Genomic DNA, 17488 nt, shown 5'->3' on the forward strand with positions numbered 1-17488 from the left:
CAAAAGCATAATGAAAACGTTTGTGCCAGACACTTTACAAAGAAGAGTAAATTCAGATAGTTTTACCTAAATATAATATGTGCGCTATATTTATTGTTTTTCTGAAATGTGCTATATACATTTTTAGAAAGAATACACCTGCTTCATGTGTTTAAAACGTACACACAGCCCAACTATTAGATCTCTTTAAAGAACCGTTAAGGCTCGACTTCTTAGTTGTACCTTTCTTCTACAATTAAACCTTCCTAAACTCCCTCCTCAATGAATTCCTACCTCTTTGGCCTCATCAACTATATCCTGAAATGTGACATGGCCTGACTCCTTTTGCCTTAAATTCTTAACTTAATATACCCCTTCAACCAGTAAACGGTGATCCATTGAACAATTGTTCTACTGCTCTGGGACCAGCTCATCCTATAATTTAGTAAATTTGTCTTCCATTTTTAGGTAGACTGCAGAGTTCTCCTTTTTGATAGACAGAAGAAAATATGGTTGTCTGTTTCTCATCTGTACCAATGATCAAGGGCCTCGTAGCTATAGGGCCAAAATGTTATTTAACTGGATAAATATGGAAGGGCTCTGTGGCTTCTTGGTCACTCTATAATCCCCCAAATCCATAATCATTGGTATGTGCCAACAGCTAAATTTTTTACAAACCTTTAGAAGCAAATGTTAACACTATGTGTAATCATTGATCACTGCATCAGTTTCACTTGAGATACGCAAAACATAGTTAATTTCCCTTTATGGAACTATTCAATTGTCCTTTTTGTTTCCAATATTTGGTTTGCATTGATATATCATTGCCAATTGTTCCATTACATCGACTGGTGCATCATATCATGCATACCTTACAGTTTGTCTCATGTGATGAAATGCATGTTTACTAATTAATCCCAATAAACAATTGTTTTTTGTTAAAATTTAGACTCTCTTGGAGTTTAAAGCTGAACATATGGCCGATGCCCTTTTGCAGTGAGTGACTGAGGGCATTTGTTTAGTACATTTTCACAGATATGATTGCTTGATGCACAATCAATTGTGTGTTGCTGAACAAAGAGTACATATGTAATAGTCCCAAAAGCTAAGAAATAATTAAAAAGCATTGAACAAAGCACTTCTGCATTTTAGCAAGGTACGCTCAGGTACTTTATGTTTGTATTCATATACACAAAATGTCACTGTTGAGGTACTATGCCCATTACCTGCTTTATCCTTCTGATAGCAGCAGCTCCACTTGTCACCTCTAAACACTCCAGGATGATATGAGCACAGCATCTCTGTGTTGTTAACACACACTTTTCTCAATGCTGACAACCACTGGTTCAATTCATTGACACACTGAAATTCAAATAAAAATGTTTAATTTTAAAGGCAGATTTGAGGTTCCTCAATGAATCATTTCTCAGGCATATGTCTAAAATGTACACACATTTCAACCTTAAAAGCCAGAGTCATCCAGATCTTTATCTCGGCAGGGCTAGTGCATGGTGCAAGGAACTCCGAATTGGATCCTTGCACCTACTGGAATCCAGTAGAGTGCTTTCAGGTCTGGTCTTATGAAATCATGCCTCATCATATTTAGGCATCTTATGGCAGGTTGGTTTTGGGGTCTACTGATGAGTGTGATTGGAATCTTGATGTAGAATAAGCAGAAGTAGCTTAGCCACATCATCATTTTTCACCCTTGTCAGTCAATTGGTAGATCGCCAACATCACTGTTACCCAATGTGAAAACATATTTATACCCTTGCAATCTCAATAGCGAGTAGGGCAGAAAAATAGCAAAGATGGAGCACACACTCAGCCAGCAGAGCAGGGTTGAGGCACAGTGGTAGAGCAATACGGGGTAGTCAGAAGAGCTGCTGCCAGGGCTGGGTCTGATCTGGGCATCAAGATGTTCTGCTTCTAGTGTTCTCAGTTTGGATGATTCACAGGCACTATAATTCACAGACAAATGTCAAAGCAAAGTACTGTAGCAGTCAGTTTAGATGTCTATAAGACCCCCATGTTAACTCAGTCTCAGCTTCTGGCTACACCAACAAATCCAGCCCGGTACAGTACAATATCCAGGTGCTGGGGTAGTGGCGGTAGCTAATGACCATTCGGACTAAGTCTTCTAGACCATTCAATAACACTTATGCACATTAACGATACTCTCAGTTACTCACCAATGATCAGCAACTTGTTTATGTTTACCAATGATATAATGAGAGACAGTGGGGTAGAAATTAAAGATATAAGTGTTACCAGAAGAGTGAAAGGATCAAAATTTCTTAGAGACCAACCACAATTGTATGACAGTTAATATGTGGCAAAAAAGTCTGTGTTGCTCTTGAGTAAGGAAAAAGTTAAAAACAGGAAGGGATGAGGTAATGAATGAGTTAAGCCACCTCCTTCATCATTAGTTGTGATTCAACATACTTCTGACAAGTGTTTGCTTGTCACATGCCTTTCTTCAGGATCTAACATAGAGGCCTTCAAATTTGGGGGTGGAACCCCCCCTCGGGAGCTGAATTAATCTTGCGGGGAGGTTGGGTGTTAAGCTCTAGCCAGAAGCAGAATGCATTATCCCCCCAGGGAACAGAGACAAACAATATGCATATAATAGCATTGTTTTTAGTGAAAGAAAGCAGAGGGGCAGGGAGTTGTTCTTTAACAGGCCATCAGTAATGTCAGTTTTCCACTGAAGTCCTGGCTATAGGTGGGTGACTAAGTAAGGGTGGAGGGCTTGAAATAACCCTTAAAGTCCCACCTCTCATTCCTGTTAATTGTTTTACATTTTATGGATTGCAGGCTGCCACTAGCACTTTGACAATTATGTATTTGACTGCATTTTAAAACAAGCATTGGCAAAGCTAATATGAGAGCCTATGTGAGTTCTACTGGATTTGTTGGAGTAGAGTGGCATTGTGTGGTGTGGACTGACATTGTGTGGAGTGGAGCAGAGTGGTATTTTGTGGAGGAGAGTGGCACTGTGTGGTGTGAAGTGAAGAGGCATGCTGCAAAGTGCTTTAACACCTCTTCAGGTGTACTAAATGCTAAATAAATACTATCACAATTAAGTGGAGCAGAGTGGTATTATGTGGAGTTGAGTACCATTGTGTGTCATTTAATGAAGTAGAGTGGAAATGTGTGACATGGTATATAGTGGAATGGCATTGTGTGGCATGGCTTGGAGTGTAGTGGCACTGACAAAATCGCAAATCCACAAAATCCCTTGTGAGCAAGTATCTTAGGATGGATACACTAGGGCTCTCATTACCAGGCTGGCGGTCTTAAGGCCTCCAGCCTTACGATGGCGGTCGGACCGCCGAAGACATGGTGGTCAGACCACCCCTTTATTACCCTGGCTGATCTGCCGCGGTCATACCGCCGACACCGCCAGCCTGCAGCCAGCCTGCAGCCTGGAGGTCTCGGCGGCTGTAATCCACCAGGGTAGTGCTGGCCAAAACTGTAATGTTTGTAGTGCTAAATATGTTCAGAAGTCCCAATTTTATAGAACAATTGTGAGAAAATATGTTTGTCATTATGGGGGGGGGGGGGGGGCAATGATTTTTTAACATAATGAGGTGTGCGTCATTAAAAGTTTAAAGACCACTGATTTAAAAGACCCCATATGCCTCCCCTAACTCCCCACAATCTATCTGCATGGGAACTATTTACCACCTCTATCATATGGTGCAGTGGATTGTAAATTGTAAAATGAAATCTGTAATCTAGGATAATCCGATGATCAGTAGGTTGGCCTAAACATTTGACAAATGGCCTTAGAACAGGAAACAGCAGAGACAAATGAAACTTTTAAAGTAACTTTCAATCATGTCTTGAAGACTTAAATTAATTTAACTCTTAAACAAGCCTCACAATGTATCAAATATAAAAATCCAGCAGATTCTCATCCAACAGTTTAAGAGGGTCAGGCAGTCTGCTAGCAATGAGAGTGACCAGTGCATACTGAGTAAGGTAAAAAGAGGATCTTGCACACATCTTTTGCACCGGGGCCAGAATTGGAAGATCAATGCAAATTTGGGATATGACCCATGTGAACGGGATGCGGAGGGGTGGCAGCACAGCTGACCAATGCATGAATGGGGACCACTCACTGCTTTTAGCCTGCTTTAGAAAATATTTGGCAGAAGCAACAGAAAGATTAAAGTAAGCATTATGCGAGAGTCCCATAACAATAGCTGACTTACATTTCTCTGAAAAACCCATGGGTTGTGAAAATATTGCGAGGATAGCAGACCTGCTATCATTCCTACATTCTGTATGACAAATTAATATTGAAAGTGTGTACTCACTATTATTTAAATTTTGTATATGTCTTTTGTAATGATTTTAATTTATCAACAATAAAATATTTGACTTCTTGACAACATTTGTCCTTGGTAAGAGACACTGGAGGCGGGTAGAGGACACTAGACACCCAATGGTACACAATGGATGTGGTGTTCTTTGGCATGGACTTCCATTGTTAACCCCGCTCGAGAGCTTGGCCGACTCAAGTAGGTTTAAGGGGGGACCACGCCAAAACAGAACCAATCCTATCCCATCCTTTTTGGCTCCTAGGTGGTGGAACTAATTTCTCCTATGTCTCAGAAGAAAGGCAACTTAATGTAAAACAACTAAAGTCTGGTGTGTTCTCTCTTCTACTCACACCCTATCATTTTCTTGATGCCATCTTACTAATGCCTTCTTTAATTCATGGGTCTACTTCACTACAAAAATACCTAAACCTCCCAGACTGTACGTCAACCACAGTGCTTCTAAGCCATATAAAGACCACCTCTTTTCTGGTACTGCAGTATCCTCTTAGGTTTCGTACTGTGGCCACTTTCAAGAACCCCTTGCTCCGATGGGAGTCAGACGACATTTGCAATGAAAAATAACCATACTATAGGCATCTTTATGTGCATTCTGCAGAGATGGTGCTCATTTTGCCCAAGACAATTTTAAAAGTCTGCTTTCTTGAAGCTTTGTTTCAGATAATCGAGTACTATCCGCTACCTTCACAAATACTTAAATTTTTTAGAGATTCAATGGGTAAAGTCTCCATTTAAGGGTATAGAAAAGTCACTATTTGAAGTTACTTCAGTATGCTTATACCACCTTGTCTCTTAACGATACTAACCAACGGTTACCATCTCTATAGGAGTTTGTGAACTACTTTCTCATTTAGATTGACTACAACTTACTCGTCACAGAGTGGGAAATATTTGGGAAAGAGGCACAATGAGGAAAACCCCACAGCTCACGACTCTTGCAGACACTAGTGAGTTTCAAACACGCATTTTGCATTGTCTCTGGTCAAGAGAGAATTTCAAACAAACTGATTACACGAATGAGCTCTATGAGTCAAGAATAGAAGAATTAATCCTCTCAATAACACTTAGAAAATGTTTGACTAGCCGAAATTTCACTAGAGGGGCACGTGCACATGATGTTATCCACTATCGGCTGATGGGGTAAATGAATAGGATGTTGCAAATAATTTTGCTACTGGCTAGTTGTAACATCTTCCATACATTTTCACACACTGAAGTGTCATCATTAAATATGATTGGTCTCCCACTACTAACCAATGAAGAAAGCTATTCTTACCGTATGCAAATGAGAGCTCACTGTACCTTGCACTGTAGATATAACGCCTCCAGATGCCCCAGCTCCTCCGTGTATATAATTTGCATGACAAATGTACTCCCAAAGCTTTTTTCTTCTACTTTTTCAACCCCTCTGATCCTCGATAGGGGAATGAAGGAGCTTTTCTGAAAAGATAAAAAAAAAAAAAGACGAGCCTTGAGAGAGATGAGCTGGAAAACACTTGTAAAGTAGTGACCACACACCGTGCTCATTGAATAGGTTGTTTTCAAATGCATGCGCATGTAACAAAAGGCCAATTAATAACATTAAAAAACTGATTAATAAACACACACATAAATAAGTAGTACCTTTCCTTTTGCAATACAGTGGCGGTCATTATGAACATGGCGGTTTGGCCCGCCATGCCGGCGTTGGCGGGTGAAGCCGCCAGCCGGCATGGCGGGCCAAACCGCCACATAATGAACCCGGTGAGGGCCACAATCGGCAGCCCTCACTCACCGCCAGGCTTCCTCTGTCAGGCAGCCTGGTGGAGGGCGGAAACATTATCCGACAGGGCAGCGGTGCTACCTCTCGGATAATATTTCCTCAGAAACCCGCCAGGGAAAGGCTGGCGGAAGGGGTGCACTGGGGCACCCCTGGGGGCCCCTGCACTTGGCATGGGCAGTGCAGGGGCCCTGGTGCAGTGCCCCATCGTGCAGATCACTGCCTGATTTTTGGGCAGTGATCTGCGCGACGGGTGCAGCTGCACCCGCCGCACAGAGGCATTGGAGGCAGCTCCATGTGGAGCCGCCGTCAATGTCCCGGCAAGGCCTTCCTGTGGGCTGGCGGGCGGAAACATTGTTCTTTATGCGGCCGGCGGGGATCCGGGGACGCTGACGGTCAGTGTTTTGACCGCCAGCATGAACACAGTGGTTGTTACCGCCGTGTTCATAATGACCGCCAATATGTCGAGATGAAGAATAAGTCAGAAAAGTGGGTGGTTACAGATTCAGATGATGTGAGGATGTGCTCCCAGCCAGGGATTTAATTAGTAGTGTTTTGTGTTTGTGTTTGTTTTTAAAAAAACTATCATGAATGTTTTAGTTTCTGATCCTAAATAAAAGGAAACATGCACCATGCACTGAAAGCTGAAACGTGCACTAAAAAGACAAAGTGCAAATTAACATTTCTCTTGCGCCGGCCTTCATTCTATGGCATATTTTACAAGGGAAGCAGTCAGTGCTAACTGAGACTTAATATTCATTCAGTTCACTGTTCTGTATCGTTGTCAGTGGTTGTCCAGTTGTGAATAACTGGAATGGCTTGTTTTGTTGCATCCAGTTACTGCTCTCTATTGCTTGCTCCGACCTCTTGGGCCTAACTGTGGCCACAAGAAGTATTTCAAGAAGACGAAGTATTTCATAAGGGATGCAATAAAAGGATTTCTCCACACATCGAGTTCCATCTTTTACTTGAGAAGCAAGAAGGCCCCTGCAGCCAACAATGCACCGCTAATATTTTGCAAGACCGGGAATATGCGCATTGTGGGGCATATTTATACTCTGTTTGCGCCAGAATTGCGTCGTTGTTTTTGACGCAAATCCGACGCAAAGCTAACTCCATATTTATACTTTGGCGTTAGACCCGTCTAGTGCCAAAGATCTTGGAGTTTGCGTCATTTTTTAGCGTGGACACCTACCTTGCGTTAATGATATGCAAGGTAGGCGTTCCCGTCTAAAAAATGACTCTAAGGCATGTGCGCCTTATTTAAACTCCCGTGCAAAAATGGCGCACGGGAGTGGGCGGGTCAAAAAAATGACGTCCAGCCGCTTTTGCGTCATTTCTTAACGCCTGGTCAGGGCTGGCGTTAAGGGACCTGTGGGCTCGGAAGGAGCCCAGAGGTGCCCTTCCATGCCCCCAGGGACACCCCCTGCCACCCTTGCCCACCCCAGGAGGACGCCCAAGGATGGAGGGACCCATTTCAGGGAATTTAAGGTAAGTTCAGGTAAGTATTTTTTTTAAAATTTTGTTGTGGCATACGGGGGCCTGATTTGTGCCCCCCTACATGCCACTATGCCCAATGACCATGCCCAGGGGACAGAAGTCCCCTGGGCATGGTCATTGGGCAAGGGGAGGAGTCATGTCAATGGAGGGTGGGAGTCAAAAAAAAAAAGCGATATTCGGGTTGAGGCAGATTTTTTACCTCAGACCGACTTGCCCCATTTTTTGACGCCCAAGCTCCATTTTCCCCTACGCCGGCGCTGCCTGGTGTGGGTCATTTTTTTTGACGCACACCAGTCAGCTCCGCCGGCTAACGTCATTCCATAAATAAGGCGCCCGCATGGCGCTTTGGAATGGTGTTAGCCGGCGTTAACATTTTTGACGCACAACTGCGTTGGCGCAGTTGTGCGTCAAAAAGTATAAATATGGCCCTGTGTTTTCACTCTTTTAACAATTATGGACATTACTATTTTCTCAGCAGCGCCTCTGACCAAGCTATAAAGAGCTCCTTTCCCTTTTTTGTTAGAACTGAGACCCTGCTCTACAGCATGCTTGGAAGACAGAGGAAGGGGGGGTGCATCGGTGCAGGTTTACACTGCTCAGGGCGTACACGTAGGAGCACTTTGGTCCCCCGCGTCACCACAGGTCTCTGAGAGCCTGCTGCTGGGACTTACAGTGAAAATCACACGTGTCATTAATGGTGCCAAGCTGGCACCACCTCAAGTAGGTGCTAGATATTCTAATACCGGAGGCTGTAGTGCCACCTTGCTGTGGTTCTTGCTGTCACTGATTCTCAGAGTACTTCAGGACTGCTGTCAACTTACTCGGAGAGTGAAGTATTCTTTCTGTTGTGGGCACCTCGTGATGGACTAAACTCTAAAGTTACCAATGTGTAAAGGAGAAAACAAATTGGTGGCTAGCTACCCCCACAGCCACCTTCTCATCCAATGGCTAGAAACCCAATCCAAACGTATGTGCAACTTCTGAGGACGAGGAAGCAGATTAGATCAGTGCTTCCCAAACTTTTTAAAACCACGTCCCACTTTTTAGCATGACACACTTCAGTGACACACGTGGCTTTAAAGGACATGAAGCAGATGATTTTTTAATGTAACTAAAGCATTGTGAGGTAGTGCACATTTTCAACTGAAATGGCCACTTAATTTGCACAAACATATGGTTTTACTGATAAAGCTATACTGCACACATATGATAAAGTGTGGAAATCGAGTTTCAGTGAGTATTTATCATTTGGGCATCACCAAGTAAAGTGTCTTGATTTGTTTTGATCTTATTAAAGGCTTCCATCCTACTTCAGAATTACAACAAATGTCATTCATTGTTGCTTTCCGAAATGTTGAATGCAAACAGCTCATTTACAGGCATTTACTTTTTGCTGTATGTTACAAAAAATGACATCCTACAGCTTTTCCTTCCATTCTCTGTACCCCAGCAAGAGTTTCACAAAATTATTTTTACTTCCTCCAAGTGCAAAGTGAGAGGAATTTGTAAATCACAACCTCCATGTAAAAAAAAATAAGCAGCGATTTGGAAGAAGCCATTGGGCCTGATTTAGAGTTTGGCGGATGGGTTACTCTGTCACAAATGTGACGCATATCCCATCCGCCATATTACAATCCCCCTAGGATACAATGGGATCATAATGTGGCAGACGGGAGACCCGCCACATTTGTGATGGAGTAACCTCATCTGCTGAACTCTAAATCAAGCCCCTAGTCTAACATTTGACCTCTCACTGAAGCAGCAAATGTGACAAGATAAATATTGAATTTAAAGGCTTATTTTTTATTGCTTTAACTTTCATGAACCAACAAAAACTGGCTTGCGACCCAGTGGACTAGACACTTAGGGCCTCATTTAGAGATTTCCATCCACCCAACTCCCAACAAGGTGGCTGCCGCCTACACAGCACCTCCCTGCCCGAGTTACTAAGGGTTTCCTGCTAGGTCGGCAGGCGGAAACCTAAGTTTTTACCCGCTGGCCTAGCGGGAATTAGGCTACAGCATTGTCTCTGGCTTGTAATTGAGCTGGCAGCAATGTTGTCGCCTACAGAGTGCACCAGCACCCTCTCAATGTTCACTGTGCACAGTGCGATGGTGCTGGGCAGGAGGGGCCCCCCTGTGGTCTCCTGCACCTGTTCTCCACTAGCCTTTCACAGCAGTGTTACCGCCATGAAAAGACTCGTGGAGAATGAGGTTGCAATCCGCATGGCAGCACTGCTTGCAGCACTGCCCTGGTGGATTAGGATCTCCGCCACCCCAAGACCACCAGGATACAATATCCTGGCAGAGCTGGCGGTTGGACCGCCAGGGTTGTTATGTGGCAGTCGGACCGCCGCATCCGCAGATCGTCAACGCCATAGTGAAGAAATCTACTGTCTGCCATGGTTATTAAACAATCAAAAGAGGAGTCCCCTTCCGTGTGACTAAAGATGAAACTAATGTTCCTTTGGAAATATAGCTGACAGCTAATCGCGAGAAAGCATCCTGTATGCTTCCCAAACTGGAACATCTTTCAGCACCTTACTGTATTTTTGTAGCTGAAACACAGCTTTAGGCTCCTTTTTTGCTGATTACCAGCCACTGTTGTCTCTTTCGCTACTATAGGAGTAACAGCCTCATTTAACTAAGGCATTCCACTTCCTTAGCCCAGTTCCCTGACCAAGTATGGACAGTTATTTTTTACTGGATAATGGCAGTGCTGCGGGACTGTGCTCTGTCTAGGTGGGTCTAGGTTTTAAAACACCTTTCTTTATGCAGCAGTTCACCTGCCTTTTGTATCTGTGTAATTCTCCCACTTCTTGGGCTATCCCTAAACTACCGCTAAGGATGCTATGGATGGTTCCACGCGTCTAGGTCCAGGAAGGTAATATGCTGCTTTTTCTCCATTCCTCATTTTGCGCCAAATTTATGGAGTCAGAGTAATTTTTTACCGTGGAAACCTACCTGGCGTCAATGAGATGCAAGGTAGGCGTTCCCGGGCAAAAAATGACTCAAAGGCATTTGCGCCTTATTTATACTCCCGTGCAAAATTGAGGCCTGGGAGGAGGAGGGCCTTAAAACATGGCTTTAAGCCTGTTTAGAGTCATTTTTTAATGCCTGGGTCAGGGCAGGAGTTAGAGGACCCATGGGCTCATTTCCATGGTCTCTGACCATGGAGGCAGTTCACAGGTGCCCTTCCTTGCACCCAGGGACACCCCCTGCCACCCTCGCCCACCCCTGGAGGACACCCATGGATGGGGGGGACCCATCTACGGTAAGTCCAGGTAAGTAGAGGTAAGTAATTAAAAAATAAATAAAATTAAGTGCCATGGGGGGGCCTAACTTGGGCCCCCCTACATGCCAATGTGCCCAATGTACATGCCCAGGGGACAGAAGTCCCCTGGGCATGGCCATTGGGCAGGGGGGCATGACTCCTGTCTTTGCTAAGCCAGGAATCATTTCCATGGGGGTTGTGCGTCAAAAAATGACGCTAGTCAGGTTAGAGTCAATATTTTTGACTCTAACCTGACTTGCACCATTCTTTGACGCACAACCCCTAGTCTTCCCTACGCCTCCGCTGCCCGGTTACGGTCAATTATTTTGCCCTAACCAGGCCACAGCGCCGGCTACGTCATTCATTAAATATGACGCCCGGCTGGTGCGTTGGAATGGCGGTAGCCAGTGTTAAACTTTTTGATGCAAACCTGCACTAGTGCAGGTTTGCGTCAAAAAGTATAAATATGGGCCTAAGTGTTGGTTATGATGGTTCATTATTTCACCTGCTCCTAAAATGCTTCTCACACTAGTTAGATTGCTTATTTTCGAGGCCTCTGGGCGACAGGTGAGAGCTTAAAGAAAATATGTCATTAAACAACACCGAGAACAACTACAGAATAGGAAATTGAAAATGTAAAATGTTTCTGATTTTGTCAGTAAAAATATTTTTTGCACATGCTTACACAAGGACACACCCAGAATTAGGTATGCACGACAAAGCTGTGTGCATACCGCATGGACATTCATAGCTTAGATATAACACTGCTGCCAACCATCCACTGCACATAGATATTAGAGCACGCATAAGGATCCATGGGGCTCTGGGAACAAGCACATTTCGGGGCCCCTTAAACCAAACATTTAGACGTAATGGGTTGCATCGCAGGGCTTTGTTTCCATAGCATCTGTGATGAGACCTGATCAACTGTTTGCACCATGATGGATGCAGAAAGATGGAACAGTGGAAAGAGGCTATTTAGTATTTTCACAGAAATCTTTCCCAATTAATATACATGAGACAGCATGTCATTTGCTTCTATAAATAGATAGGCAGGTACATAGCGAAAAAGACGGTAGACAAACAGAGATCGACAGATAGACCATCATCTACACTGATGATGGAAAAATAGATGCTTACCTAGACAGACAGACAGAAAAACAGAGAGATTGATAGATAAACAGACCATCATCTACAGTGATGATGGTAGAATAGATACATAGCTGTGGCTACATACTCAGATAGATAGGTTAACTGGAAGACATACAGATAGAGGTTAATTTCAGTCTTCCAAATAATGAGCTGACTGGTTCTTGCACTTCTTCATTCCATCCGTGGGGGGCATGCAGGCTGTGGCACAGCTGACTCACAGTCTGACCAATATATAGATAAACAGATTGATAGACAGATGTTATCTCTGTGTTCACTGCATTTTAGAGGGGTAAACGTCGGGTTTCCAAGTAATAAGCAGACCAGGTGGGTTCTAGCTGGCTGCACCCCAGCCACGTATGGCAGGCGTGTAATGGGAGGTCTTAACACACACAATGAATAAATCAAGAATTTGTAGAGTGTGGCTAATCACCCATAGGGTGTCAAGGTGCTGAAAGAAGTCGTGCGGCTCAGGCGAAGAGCCAGGTCTTGATGTCCTTCCTGGACTGCTTCAGTGATTCGGTCTGCCTGAGCTTGAGACAAAGTGTTTTCCATGTCCGGGCTGCTAGGTAGGAGAAGGATCTTCCTCCTGCTGTACTTTTCCGAATCTTGGGGACCGCTGCAAGGGCGAGCTGGGAGGAACAGAGACATCTGTTGGATACGTAGAAGGTGAGGCGGTGGTTGAGGTATGCTGGTCCTATGTTGTGCAGTGCCTGGAAGGTGTGGATCAGGAGTTTGTGTGTGATGCGCTTGTTGACTTGGAGTTAGTGTAGCTCTCTGAGGTGGGAGGAGATTTGGCTGTGTTGGGTGAGGGCCAGGATGAGTTTGATACCGCATTTTAGACTTGTTGTAGTCTTGATTGTAGTTTGTTGGTAATACCGGCATATATAGTGCATTGCCGTAGTCCAGTTTGCTGGTGATGAGTGCGTGGGTGACTGTCTTCCTCAAGGTTGGGGGGAATCCATTTGAAGATCTTCCGCAGGACACAGAGGGTGTGGAAGCTAGATGAGGAGATGGCGTTAATTTGGGGGGTCATTGATAGAGTGGAGACCAGGATGATGCCCAGGTTGTGCATGGTCTGTGGGAGCGGGGGTGTTGCCCAGTGTGGTGAGCCACCAGGAGTCGTTCCAGGCAGAAGGGGTGGAGCCGATCATGAGGATCTATGTCTTGTCGGAGTTCAGCTTGAGGCAGTTGGCCTCCATCCAGGCGGCAACTGCTCTCATCCTGTTGTGGAAATTCCTCTTGGCTTGTGCAGAGTCCTCGGACAGGGAGAGAATCAGTTGGGTGTCGTCAGCGTAGGAGACTATGTTTAGATTGTGTTGTCTGGTGATCTTGGCGCATGGGGCCATGTAGACATTGAAAAGCGTTGGGCTGAGTGAGGATACTTGGGGCACTCCGCAGCAAGTGTCTTTAGGTTCTGATTTGAACAGTGGTAGTCTGACCTTCTGTGTTCTTTCCGTGAGGAAGGACCTGATTTAATTCAGGGCTTTGTTTCAGATGCCGACTTTGTGCAGTCTGTCGCAGACAGTTGAGTGGGAGACAGTGTCAAATGCAGCAGAGAGGTCAAGGAGGATGAGTGCGGCAGTGCCTCTGTGGTCCAGTATGATGCGTATGTCATTGGTGGCTGCTAACAGTGCGGTTTCGGTGCTGTGGTTGCTTCTGAAACTGGACTGGGAAGGGTCCAGGATACGGTGTGTCTCTAGGAATTCAGTGAGTCGCTGGTTGATGGCCTTCTCCGTTACCTTGGCTGTGAAAGGGAGCAAAGAGATAGGTCTATAGTTCTTCAGCTCCTTAGGGTCGGCGGTGGGTTTCTTGAGTAGGGGACTGATTTAGGCGTGTTTCCAGCCTGGGGGAAATGTGGAGGTCTTGAAGGATAGGTTGATGGTTCGGCAGAGCTCCGGTGCTATGGAGGCGCTGGCCAGGTTGAGTATGTGATGACGGCATGGATCCGAGGGTGCTCCCGAGTGGATGGAGATCATCAGTCTTTGGGTGTCCTCTATGGCGATGGGGGGCCAGTATCTGATGGGGTGTAGGGTCCGTGGTGATGAGCGGTGCAGGCGGGCTTTAGTTCCTGAAGCCTTTGTAGATGTTATGGATCTTACGGTGAAAGAAGGTGGCAAGGTCGTCGCAGAGGTCTTGGGAGGGAGGGATAGTTAAGGTGAATGCCCCATGGTTTGTGAACTCTTTGACAATGGTGAAGAGCTCTTTGCTGTTGTGAGTGCTGGTGTTGAGGTGTGCTTGAAAGGTGGCTTTTTTGGCGGTTCTAATGTTCTGGTGGTGCTTGGTGACTGCTATTTTGTAGGCTGTGCGGCCTTCGTGGATTTGCTGAGTTTCCATCTACATTCCAATCATCTGCAGGCGCGCTTGGATTCCTGTAGGTCTGGCGTAAACCACTTGGGTGTTTTTCTCTGTTGATATCCTTAGGGGGACTACGAGGTTGGCGCAATTTGAGAGCCATCGGTGTAGGTTGCTTGTGGCTTCGTTAGCGTCTGTTGCATCCGGTGGGAGGGAGTGGTTGAGAGCTTTGGTGAGCTGTGCTTCTGTGACTTTGCCCCAGCGTCTGCCATGGGGACAGGGGGTGTGGTGGCATGCAGTGTTCTTTGTGTAGGTAAAGTGGATGCACTTGTGCTCGGTCCAATGGTGTTCAGAGATGTGGTAGATGGTGATGTTGTCCCCTACTGAGAAGACGGGGGTCGAGAATGTGTCTGGCTCTGTAGGTGGGGACATTGACGAGTTGTTTGAGACCGAGAGTTGTGGGGTTGTCCAGGAGGTCATCAAGGGTATCAAGATGGAAATTGAGGTCGCCGAGAAGGATGTAGTCGGAGGAGGTGAGTGCTTGGGGGGCGACGAGGTCATCAATGTCTTCGCAGAACTGGGGTCGGGGTCCAGGTGGCCTGTAGATGAGGGTGCCATGTAGGGAAGTGTTTGGGTTGGTCTGGATCTGGAAGTCAAGGTGCTTGTGCGTTGACTGAGACTAGGACTCAGTGCTGGTAGTCAGGCGGAGGTTGTTCTTTTGGATGATTTTGTAGTTGGGACGGCCATGGCGATGTCTGGGGCAGCGGTGGGGGTGTTTCAAATCATCTCCGTGAAGAAGGCGACGTTTGGGGTTTTTGAGTCGAGGAGGTCCCAGACTTCTACTGCATGCTTGACGAGGGAGAGTGTGATGAGGAGTATGCACTTGAGGTGGCTGTCCATGCTCCTGTCACACAAGGTGATGGAAGGACTGCTTACAATTTGTCTAAACACTGGAAATCGTTAGGGGTAACCCATCATTCTGTTGCACACCAGGCTGCCTCAGTTTAGGCCTAGCCATACCCAAATTATTCTTGGTCCTACTCCAATAGGAACAGTCCAGGCAAACTACCACGTTCCTCAACCAGAACACAAGCAACCCAAGACCAATTTTGCCCTGATTCTGGCTCTTTAGTCAGGTGCAGCTTGGTTCCAGTGGCACAGTGGTCTGTCAGATTAGGTGTTGATCTTCCAACAATACAGAGGTTGCGGTGCTCAACAAAAGCTGTTGGTAGTGTGCTGAGGAGTGCTTTTGCAAACACTGAGTTGGGTGGAGGAGGTCTGTGGTTCAGCAGAAAAGTTAATACTGCCACGTTGGATAATGTGCATCTCACCTCCCACAACCGTAAACTGGGAAATTTTGGGGTACAGATGATGTTCTTGTGAATTGTGCTCACACGTCCTCAACTCTTCTTTGATGTGTGGTGCTGTACTGCATATGAATTTTATGTCCTGATGGTAAGGCCTCTTTATGGAGTGCCATGGCATATTCTAACCAAACATCTGTGATAAAGATAAGGATAATACTTGAGCTCCAGATTACATCAAATATGCGCTAAGAGTTCTAACTTCTCAAGTGTGCAGTGATGGGGATGCAAGAGCACGTTTGGGGGATTGAATGATCAGGGCCCTGGGTAAGGCTGGTGCAAAGGTCGTTGGATTGGTAGTGTTGAGCTGAGCAGTAGGAAAGAACAATAGATGGGTGAAGCAAATGGGTCTGACATCCTCAAACAATGTTAGGAGGGATTTAACTGATGTGGTATGCAGTGCTCTACAGGTGGAGGAAAAAGGGCCTGTGGTGAATGAGGTCTGTTTTCAATAAGTTGAGTACTGGTACTTGCTTAAGCATCCATGATGACTGGTATTTTAAGCCTTGTTGCATAGATTTATGTATCCAAGACTCTCCTGGTCTCGATTTATTTTCTTTCTCTGTATGGAAACTAACACAACTTTACTTGGCAGGTGAGGTGCATTCACGACTCTTCAGTTTGGAGGATGTTTTGGCACCCATATTCTGCACAGTTAGAGGGCTTTCCAGCCATCAACATGTATGGCATTATCTAGACTAGACTGAATTGCTACTCTCACCATAGCCCCTTCGATAGATTGTCTCCAAAAAAGCCTGTTATTGATCAGTTTAGGTTGATGATTCAAACACGTTTCCACTTAGTCTCTGCTGTAATTAGCTTTTTTTGTGCGTAGGGCATGCTCTTTTACCTTGTAATGTAGTCTGGAGAACCTTTTGTGAGCGTTCCTAACAATGATGCAGTTAGAGTTTATTATTTTTGTATAAATATAGGAGCTTAGTTACATGGAGCCCATGCCATGATGAATCATTCTAGACATGCCTGTGTGTGACACCCATAATGTGAAAGTTCTCTCTGGTCGATTGCTGGTGTGTACTGGCTAAATAGGACACATTGCAAAAAGAACAAGTGATGGATGGAATGCTGAACATTGTCAAACATTCACCCCCAGTACAGAGATCTGGGCCTAAATCCATCATTTTTTTGTCGCCCATGCCATTCCAGTTTGGACCCAGCCATATGCAAATCAGTCTTGACCTTGTTCCCCATGGGAACAGTCCAGCCCGGTCCTCCCTGGACTGGAAACAAGCATCCTGGGACCGGTTTCGGGGTTTCACCCCTCATCAGCCAGGCTAGCTTGAATCCAGTGGCATGGGAAGCACGGGACCAACGTCTGGGCATACCCTTCCCACTTAGGGCAACAAATGCAAAAATAGGAACCATAGCATGTATTTGAACAGATCATCAAAGAAAATAATGGCTCCTGAATAAACCATGAAGGAAAAATGTTTCCCACCCATCATACATACAAGTGCGCTGTGCTAATCTATGCGCTGGTGAGATTGTGCACCAGTGATGTACGGGACCAGGAGCCGAAGCAGAAGATTTAGCTCAGATACTGTAGGCTGTTGGAAGGTGCATAATCACAGAGGTTAATGCACTAAAATGCGCCTGTCCTCTCCCTACATATTTGTTGAACTGGCCCCACCCTAAAATGCCTCTTTCCATTTAAAGGCAAAAGGAAACTTGGGGAGCTCAGAAGAGCCACTCTGCTGTTTTGTAAAAGTAAGGTAGCATTGATTCTATGAGTACCCAACAAGGACTTTTAGGGTAGAAAACAGGACAATGTTTTAGTTTTCTGGTAAATTGCAGTATGCTTA

At 45.3% G+C, this 17488-nt stretch overlaps 1 protein-coding gene across 2 annotated transcripts in view; it reads right to left on the bottom strand.

Moving 5' to 3' along the window:
• The window catches only part of LOC138286443 (ras GTPase-activating protein 4-like), a 386898-nt gene that overhangs the window by 37403 nt on the left and 332007 nt on the right, over positions 1-17488 (bottom strand). For both annotated transcript variants that reach the window (XM_069226706.1, XM_069226707.1), the window contains exons 17-18: positions 5631-5768; positions 1206-1341 (exon numbers count right to left, since the gene is read on the bottom strand). In XM_069226706.1, the coding sequence (XP_069082807.1) occupies positions 1206-1341; positions 5631-5768 (274 nt within the window). The remainder of the gene's footprint in view (positions 1-1205; positions 1342-5630; positions 5769-17488) is intronic.

The sequence above is a fragment of the Pleurodeles waltl genome, chromosome 3_2, assembly GCF_031143425.1.
Source record: "Pleurodeles waltl isolate 20211129_DDA chromosome 3_2, aPleWal1.hap1.20221129, whole genome shotgun sequence".
NCBI classification, from domain to species: domain Eukaryota; kingdom Metazoa; phylum Chordata; class Amphibia; order Caudata; family Salamandridae; genus Pleurodeles; species Pleurodeles waltl.